The 10,276-nt window shown below is 41.7% G+C and overlaps 1 protein-coding gene across 1 annotated transcript in view; it reads right to left on the reverse strand.

Annotated features, from left to right (window-relative positions):
* RPGR (retinitis pigmentosa GTPase regulator) overlaps nucleotides 1-9,946 on the reverse strand; it is a 99,350-nt gene extending 89,404 nt beyond the window's left edge. Inside the window, 2 exon segments of the mRNA XM_043505639.1 lie at nucleotides 3,045-3,170; nucleotides 9,871-9,946. Coding sequence (XP_043361574.1) covers nucleotides 3,045-3,170; nucleotides 9,871-9,898 — 154 coding nt within the window. The 5' untranslated portion in view covers nucleotides 9,899-9,946.
* Between the last annotated feature and the right edge of the window lie 330 nt (nucleotides 9,947-10,276).

Consider the following 10,276-nt stretch of genomic DNA (forward strand, 5'->3'; position numbering starts at 1 on the left):
ACAGATGTATATGCACAATTTGGCCTGTGGGAGGGATTTTCCAAATTTGAACTTCTGCAGAACATTGTCTGTATTTAACTTATATAAATATGGCCACATATTGTATGGGTTCCTCCTTGAACATGCGTCTGCTGTAAGCCTTGTTCCCAGAAGAGAGTGTTCTCCTGTGAATTAGATTTAGCATCTGGATGTAATATTTACCAAAAGGATTATTAAAAACCTCATACATTCAGCCTACAATGTAAAAGCTATACTACAAAACTTAGCTAAGAAATAATGCCAGAATCATATTTTTCAATAAATTAGTAGACGAGTTTTTCATTAACTTTACGTGCTCAATCAGTTTACAAATAGACAAGTGATTTCACACAATAGATCCATAGATTGAGGGTGGAAAAGTAGCAGATCAACAATTTGAAAAACCCAACAGCATCCTTTTCAGACACCTATGAAGATCAAACAGCTGCATTTGACCATTTGCTCAGTGCTTATAACATTTATTTTTTTAAATGGTGATCTTGTGTAATACCATGGACCAAATTTAGCAAAGTTGGCATGCTTAGAATAGCAGTGTGGCTCTGATGGCACCGACAGTGGCTCTTGCTAGCTGCATGAGTACATATCTGGGGTCAGGGAGGACTGTAATCAGGTGGCTAGACCAAGCTGATACCCTTGCCACCGCAGCCACAGTGCTATTTTTAGCATGCTGGCTCAAGCAGAGCTAGTGAATGTATGTCTATCTGAGCTGCGAATCACACCTTCTAGCTGCTGTGTAGATATACCCTCCAGAAGAAGTTCATTCCAATGAGGAAAAGGCAGTGCGTCCACAACTCATTCACAGTGCTTCCCAATAGGAGGAGCAGAGTGCACTCCTGCTGAAGCTCCATAAAGATCTGACAGCTGGGGGTTCATCAGAGAACAGCCATGTCAATTGACTTTTCAGCTGCCTTAGCCGCCTTGCCTGTTAAAACCAGCACCACTCACACCCATGATCCTGCATGTACACTAACCTAACTTGTAGCTGTTTTGTGCTTCAACAATCTGGTTCCCCAGTGAAGGTTTTGAGTTTGGGTTACAGAAATTCTGACTATTTCAAAGTATACAAGTAAGTCATTTTTCATTTTTGAAGTACATAGCAAAAGCACTTATTCTACATTATAAACATATAGTTTTTAAAAGATTTTTAACATCATTGTACAGCTTTAAAACCTACATAATTCTTAACACACAAAGCCCATAAACAACTGTTGGGAAGGGTTTTTTTTTGGTAATGGTCACCCTTTCCCAATATAATGTCTTGCCAATAAAGTTAGAGAAGAATAAAAATAAAAGTTTAGCTTATCAGAAATGTTAAGTGGTAAATAGAGACTATTTAATAAAACTTCCACAACTTGAAAAAATACTTTGAAGTTTTGGTCAAGTATAATTAAATTGCAGCATCACTTTCTCTGAAGTTAGACTGAAAAAACCCTGCTGTGCAGTAAATACTTTGAAAAATGTGTTGTAGTGAAAAACCAGTCTGTTATAAAGGCATAAAAGCATTTTCATTGTTAAAACACTTGTTTTTCACAAATCCCAATTTCCCCACATGCAAACGAAAAGCAGCCTAGAATGGGGACAGACAGGATATCCTCAAACACCTATATAATGAGCAAACATTTAAGCAACACAGAAGTAACAAGGGGGAACACCTATTTCAAACGTCCTAGGGTGGCAGATGGGGAGAATTCTACCTCAGAATAAAAATCCACTCTGAAAATGCATCATGAATTTTTGGTATCGATATTCCATTTCCTATTTTTTTAATGCTGGCATTTACATGAGATGAACTGCCAATATATTTAATTGACATGATCGCCAATTAAACTGTAGTCTCTTTTGCATTAGTTCAAACAGGATTCTAATTCTTTGTTGGTTACTGCTACTAGCATTTCAAAAAAACAAAAATGAGATTTTTATTAAAAGTGTGTTTACTATATTCCATCAAAACTTTTTCTGTGTTGTTATTGTAATTTACCGTACAGTAGGATCATTTATTAAAATGTTTAGGGCTATTTACTGTTCACATATAATTTATAATTCCAAAAAGTTTTAATTTTAGACATATATCACCTTGAATATTAAGTTTCAGACAAGGATTCCTACTGACCTTTGCTAGTTCCATTCAGCACTGCTTCTCAAACAAAAAAGAACCCTCCAGGTTCATTTTCAGTTCAAGTCCTGATTATCTCCACTACATAAACTTTCTCTATTTAAGAACAGTTATTAGATACTATCATTCTCAGTGTTCTTTTTCAAGTTGATTTAATTCATTTTGATAGCTGGGGGGAAGGTCCTCTCATTGATCAGTAACTGGTTAAAAGTCAGGAAACAAAGGGTAGGAATAAATGGTCAATTTTCATGGTGGAGAGAGATAAACAGCAGGGTCCCCCAAGGATACATACTGGGACCTGTGCTGTTCAACATATTTATAAATGATCTGAAAAAGGGGTAAACAGTGAAATGGCAAAGTTTGCAGACGATAGTTAAGTCCAAAGTTGACTAAAGAGTTACAAAGAGATCTCATTAAATGGATGACTGGGAAACAAAATGGCAGATTAAATTCAATGTTGATAAATGCAAAATAATGCACATTGGAAAACATAATCCCAGCTATACCTACAAAATAAGGGGATATAAATTAGTTGTTACCACTCATGAAAGAGATCTTGGGGCCACTGTGGATAGTTCTCTGAAAACATCTACTCAGGATACCAGGCTAGATGGACCATTGATCTGACCCAGTATGGCCGTTCTTATGTTCTTATTTTGATCCAATACTGTCATTTTGCACTAAAGACTCATTCATGTGGGGCACCAGGCATCTCCTGTTTAGTGTGCATTGGGAATTAAATTCTGAGACTTCAATGGGAATGAAGGCACTCCTTCAAAGAACGGGAGGAGGGAATTGTTTGTTTATAATACTACCACAGACATGAAAATAAACCATACATTTACAAGCCGTGTATTACAAAACGTGTTCCTTAAACTGTGTCAATACTAACCTGTAACAATAGCAGTATGTTCATCTCCACATGACATATACAAAGGCTTGTCATTTTTAAACCAGAACTTGCTAGGAATATTTTCTGCAAATTTGCTTTTTCCAAATGTGAAAACAGCACCTGATTCTAAAACATAAATAAGACAGTTTCAATATTAGTGTAAATTAGTTATACCTCATTTATCCAAAATAGTAACTTCCCATTAATCCAAGCATCCTTTTTATTTTCCACCGTCTTTTCTTATTTCTTTAATTCTCTTCAAGATCTGGTGGTTTCTCTCAGTCAGCTTCCTCAAAGCTACCATTTTTAGGATCACATCTTCTTCTCTCCACTCCTTCCTAGTCTCATGGGCTTTGCTAATAGATTAGATACAGATGTAGATATATTTTGCTTTAAGAATATAATAAGTTCTTTTGTCCTTTACCCCTGTCTCTAAGAAATACCGCAATATTGCCACATGTAAGAGGGCTTAAAAAAAATGAAAAATTTGACCCAAAAAAGTAAAACACAAAAAGCTCATCCTGAAAGCAGGTTGAGACAAAAAATAATAATCTCACTTACGTTTACACTTGAATTCAAACAGGTTTTCCAAATTGGATTAGACAGAGACACTGAAAAGGTTGACAGGCTCCAAATCTGACCACTCTTCCTCACTCATCTGAAAAGATACATTTGCTCTAAAAATTGCCCCCTAAAAGCAAGACTCTCAGCCCTTGAAAACTAGGGCTGCCAAAACCGACTTCCATTTTAAAATTACGATCTTAAAAAAAAAAATCCAACCCTGGAGATCTTTATTTTTTACACTCGTAATTCTTCCCACTTTGGAGAGCAAAAGAATCTCAAGCTTATTGTGTTAAAACGGACATGTAAATTGAAGGATTTGCCCAAAATCATGCAGGAAGACTGTGAAAAGCCAGAACCAGGACCAGAACTTAGATCTCCTAACTGTGAGTCCTGTGCTTTAACCATTACACCATTCTTCCACAAAAAGAATTTTCATTGTTTTGAAAGGTGAAAGCCCTATACATACAAACACACACACACACACACCCCTCATGCCTATACACACATACAGTAATGGATGAAGTAATGTTCATGGCTGTTCCTGTAAAATACTGTCATATAGTTCTAGAGATATTGTTTACATTGAAAATTAATAAATGTAATGCTTTCTATTTTGCTATTCTCCCCGACATTCTCAACTTTGTTTCTTAGCTTCAATTTCTAATGCTCAACATTTAAGTCTTCTTAAAGAAGTTTTCCCTGCACTTAGGAAGAATATGCTTACTTTACACATCATTTTGTTCAGGAGACCATCCAGAACTGCATCTGCTGCCCACAGAGCTTTGAGATTTTCATAGCTTTCTCTACTGAAAGCTAGCATTAGTGCGGGAGAATGAAAAAATGGGGAAGGGGGTCCAGTACCCACCTTCACTACAGCTGACAGCTCCACCATCGCTGGCAGCTCAGAGCTCCAGGGGCCCCATTGCCTGCAGCAGATTGGAGCTCTGAGTCCCGTCCCCCCGGCGGCTGGGATCTGCAGGGGCCCCCACCACCCATAGTGGCTCATAGCTCCAGGGCCCCCGCAAGCTGACCTCTTCAGCCCCAAATGTCCCAAGGCAGAAGCAGAAAATGTTACAGAATACGTGACTTCTGTGACATAATCTTAGCTTTAATTATAGATGATAATTTCCTTATTCAAAAAGTGTTGCACCCAGCGTGGGGGAATTCATTATTAGACTTTGTCTAAACAGAATAAAGAGGAACTGATCACAGAACTAAAAATTAATGGTAGCTTAGATACAAGTGATCATGACTTGATCACAATTATAATGTTCAAACAGAATAAAGTCCAGACCAGTAATATATATACTCGGTGCTTTAATAGGGCCAGTTTCACAAAGCTGAAAACAATTATGAGCCAAATCAATTGGGAGGACAAATTTAAGGACGTTTAAGAATCGTTTAAGAACACTTTACAAGAGGCCCAAAAAATCCATAAATTGAGGAAGAAGGCCATATTGATTTTAAAAATGACTGGGTTTAGACAGGAAGTGAAGGCAGCTATAAAAAATAAATTGAAGTATAAAACAAATTGAAGAACGGGGAAGCTGATGGCAATACATTTAAATGAGAAGTTAGGGGCTGTATAAAACTGATAAGGGAAGCAAAGGTACACAAGAAGAAATCAATGGCCTACAAAGTTAAGGCTAATAAGAAGGAGTTTTTTAAAATATATTAGGAATAAAAAGAATTCTGAGAATGGCATTGGTCCATTACAAGATGGAAACGGTAGAATTATCAATAATGCAAAAAAGGCACAAGTGTTCAATAAATATTTCTGTTCTGTATTTGAAGAAAACACAGATGATATAGTTTCATCACACCATGATAGCAATCCTTCCATTCCACTAGTATCTCTGGAGGATTTTAGACAGAACCTACTAAAGTTAGACATGTTTAAAACTTCAGGTCTAGATAACTTGCATCCAAGAGTTTTAAAAGAGATGACTGAGGAGCTCGCTGAACTGTTAATGTTGATTTTCAATACATCTTGGAGCTCTGGGGTAGTTCCAGAAGACTGGAAGAAAGCTAATATGTCAGTTTTTACAAACAGAAACCGGATTACCGGAGTAATTATAGGCCTGTCAATATGACATCAATCCCAGGCATGATACAGCCTGATACAGGTCTCTAATAAAGAAATAAGTAGGGTAACAAACTTAATGCAAATCAATATGGGATTATGGAAAATAGACCCGGTCAGATTAATTTAAGATTTTCTTTAGGAGATTACAGATTTGGCTGATAAAAATAGTTTTGGTGTAACACACAGATTTCTTTCAGAGTAGCAGCCGTGTTAGTCTGTATTCGCAAAAAGAAAAGGAGTACTTGTGGCACCTTAGAGACTAACAAATTTATTAGAGCATAAGCTTTCGTGAGCTACAGCTTCTGTAAGGCGTTCGACTTGGTACCACATGAAATTTTGATTAAAAAACTAGAATGATATAAAATTAACAAGACACACATTAAATGAATTAAAAATGGCGAACTGATGGGTCTTAAAATGTGATTGTAAATGGGGAATCATCATAGAGCAGGTGTGTTTCTAGTGGGGTCCTGCAGGGATCGGTTCTTGGCCCCATGCTATTTAACATTTGTATCAATGATCTGGAAGAAGCCATAAAATCATCACTGGTAAGTATACAGATGACACAAAAATTGGGTGGTAAATATTGAAGACGACAGGTCCCTGGTTCTAAGCAATCTGGAGCACTTGGTCAACTGGGGGCAAGCAAATAATATGCATTTTAATACAACGAATGAATATACCCAGGAACAAAGAACGTAGACCCTAAATACAGGATGGGAGGCTCTCTTGTGGGAAGCAATGACTCTGAAAAAGATGTGGGTGTTCTGTTGGACAACCAGCAGAATGTGAGCTCCCAGGGTGATGTTGTGTTCAAAACTGCTAATGCAATTTTGGAATGTATAAATAAAGGAATTTTGAGTAGGAACAGAGGTTATTTTACCTCTATATTTGGCACTGGTGCGACTGCTGCTGGAATACTGTGTCCATTTCTAGTGCCCACAATTCAAGAAGGATGTTGATGAATTGGAGAGGGTTTTGAGAAAAACCATAAGAATGATAAAAGGATTAGAAATCATGCCTTATAGTGACAGACTCAAAGAGCTCACTCTATTTAATTTAACAAAGAAAAGGCTAAGGGTGATTTGATTACAGGTGATAAGTATCTACCTGGGGAATAAACATTTTATAATGGGCTCTTCAATCTAGCAGAGAAAGGGATAACATGATTAATGGTTGGAAGTTAAAGCTTGACAAATTCAGACTGGAATAAGTTTAACAGTGAGAGTAATTAACCACTGGAACAACTCACCAAGGGTCCTGGGTGGACTCTCCATCACTTGTCACTTTTAAATCAAGACTGAATGTTTTTCTAAAAGATATGCTTTATGAATTATTTTTGGGAAGTGCTGTGGTTCGTGTTATACAGGAAGTCAGACTAGATGATCACAATGGTCCCTTCTGGCCTTGGAATCTATTAAAAGTATCTTTTTTTTTTTTATACTATATCCACAATGCGACACTTGAACTAATAAATATTAACCAAAAGCGTGGTCTTAATTTTTGCATTTGTCCCCCTACAGAGAGGTGTCCATTTTCCATGTCATTTAGATATGCTTAGAGTGATTTCCTTGACATTAATACCAGGGTAGAGGTGTCTGCCAAGCTGAATATTAGCATATTTTGTTCAGTTAAGAGCCCTATGGCTGAATATATATATATATATATATATATATATATACACATACATACATACATACACACACACACACACAGAGTAAAAGCTTCCCCCCCACCCAGCATGTTGGGAGAACAGAGGATGCCAGTAAGTGAAAAATGCCAGTTAACTAAGAGGTAGGGAGTTTGGGTGCAGCAAGAGTGCAGGGCGCAGGCTCTGAGAGGGAGTTTGGCTGCAGAAGGGGGCTTGGGGCAGCGGGTTGGGGCATGGGAGAGGGTGCGGGGTGCCGGATCTGGGGGGCACTCATCCCAGGCGGCTCCCCACAAGTGGCGACCGGTTCTGGCTGCTCCTAGGAGGAGGCACGGCAGACAGCTCCACACGCTGCCTCTGCCTGCAGGCTCCGCCCCCACAGCTGCCATAGGGCATGGTTCCCAGACAACGGGAGCTGTGGAGCTAGCACTCAGGGTGGGGGCAGTGCACAGAGCCACCTGCCGTGCCTCCACCGAAAAGCAGCCGGGACAGGTCGCCACTTGCAGGGAGCACTTGAGGTGAGTGCTCCCCAGATCTGGCACCCCACACCCTCTCCCGTGCCCTGAGCCCCCTCCCACACCCAAACTCCCTCCCAGAGCCTGCATTCCACACCCACTCCCACACCCCAACCCCCTACCAGCCCCAAACCAACAAGACTATAAACTGGAATTTCAATGAAGCTTTCTGGTTGGTGATGTGCCAGATAAAACAGCTTTTACTGTATTCTCAATTCAATACATACAAAAAAGGCAGAGGGAGTCACAATTTGAACAGCATCAGGTAATTACATCATAAAACACACATACTTTGAAAAAAAAAAAAAGGAGTACTTGTGGCACCTTAGAGACTAACAAATTTATTTGAGCATAAGCTTTCGTGAGCTACAGCTCACTTCATTGGATGCATTCAATGGATGCAGTCAATGGATGCATCTGATGAAGTGAGCTGTAGATCACGAAAGCTTATGCTCAAATAAATTTGTTAGTCTCTAAGGTGCTACAAGTACTCCTTTTCTTTTTGCGGATACAGACTAACACGGCTGCTACTCTGAAACCATACTTTGAAAACTTATTCAATGCTAAATTTAGCAATTTAGTAAATATCTTCATATTTCCCAGGTAATTACAGCTTGTAATACTATAACAGGGTTCAAAAAAAGAACTAGATGAGTTCATGAAGGATAGGTCCATCAATGGCTATTAGCCAGGATGGGCAGGGATGCAAAACCATGCTCTGAAGTGTCCCTAGCCTCTGTTTGCGAGATGCTAGGAATGGGCGACAGGGAATGGATCTCTTGATGATTACTTGTTCTGTTCGTTCCCTTTGGGGCACCTGGCATTGGCCACTGTCAGAAGACAGGATACTAGGCTAGATGGACCATTGGTCTGACCCAGTATGGCTGTTCTTAATACATAAGAATACTCAGATATTTTAGCTCCAATTGACATTATTATAAAATGTCGTAGACTAAGCCACATTCTTTACCAGCTGGAAAATAGTCATGATAAGATTTTAAATACGTTTTATTAGTTTCAGGGGCAACATTTTCTTTGCCTAAAATCTTTTTTTCTTTTCTAAACACATTTTGTACATGACAGCAGTTGCTCTGCAAGAGACACTTTATTTTGTCATTTGCCTGAAAAAAACCAAACCCATAGAACAAACAGTTTTATATGGAATTACATAAGGAACACCATACCAGGAGGGCCCAATGGTCCACATGGGCTGATACCTTTCTTCAACAGAGGCGAGTGTGATGCTGCTCAGAAAAAAGCATTAGAAGACTAAATCCATATAATTGTGTGCTACTATGATGGCGTTGGGGGGGGGGGGCACTTGCATGTAACCTCAACCAGCAGTTATCGTATGATTTTCATGATCATAGTTATCAGCCAGCAGTTATCTTCATGCTCAGCGTGAAAACCGCTAATACCTAGCACTAGTTAGGATAAAAATGAACCATCTAGAACAGGTTTCAGAGTAGCAGCCGTGTTAGTCTGTATTCGCAAGAGGAAAAGGAGTGCTTGTGGCACCCTAGAGACGAACAAATGTAGTTGAGCATCAGCTTTCGTGAGCTACAGCTCACTTCCCCGGATGCAGCGAGCTGTAGCTCAGGAAAGCTGATGCTCATCTAGAACAGGAGCTGCAATTCTGGTTAGCTCTCAAGAGGACAACGCGTGGCCCCAATTGCCAAAGGTACAAACCCAGACACGCAGCGAGGACGGGACACCGCTTCGAGCAACAGGCTGCGCAGGTTGGGCCAAAGCAACGTCCCAAGCCCGGCCCCCCTCCACCCGGGGCGGGGGAACGGCGGGGCCGCGGCCGGGCTCGCCCCCGCCCCCCGCCGGCAGCCCCGAGGGGAGGGTCACTATTGCCCCCCGCCCCGCCGCGCCGCGCCCGGGCGGCCCGGACCCTTCGGCGGAAACGCTCAGACACCGCAGCGCCCGGGGGGACCCAGCTCGCCCCTGCCCCGCCGCGGGGGGGACACAGCGAGCGACCCGCACCCCGCAGGGACCCGGGAGACTCACCGGGCACCGGCTCCTCCGCCTCCCCCATGGCGGCTGCGGGCTAAGGGGGGGGGAGAGGATCCCGGAAGTAAACAAACCTCCTGCCACTAGCAACGGGAGGCGGGGCCCGGCCATAGAGAGCCGCGCGCCCAGAGAGCCCGCGCGCGCGCCCCCTGCCGGGGCGGCTCCCGGGCTCTCCGGCCTTTGGCACCGGCCCGGCGCCTGGCTCGCGGGGAGCTGGGGCTGGTTGCTGGCTGGCTGCCCTGCTGGGCTCTCAGGCGAGGTCTTGGCTGCCCCGTGAACCCCGGCTCCCAGCCACCTGCCTGCCCAAACCTGGCTCCTGTCTGCACACAGCAGCCCCGGCCCTGAGCGCTGGTGGTGCAGCCCTGGCTGGGACAGTCACCCCCACACCCCGCAGGAGGGTTAT

This window comes from Dermochelys coriacea, chromosome 1 (genome assembly GCF_009764565.3).
Source record: "Dermochelys coriacea isolate rDerCor1 chromosome 1, rDerCor1.pri.v4, whole genome shotgun sequence".
Taxonomy (NCBI): Eukaryota; Metazoa; Chordata; order Testudines; family Dermochelyidae; genus Dermochelys; species Dermochelys coriacea.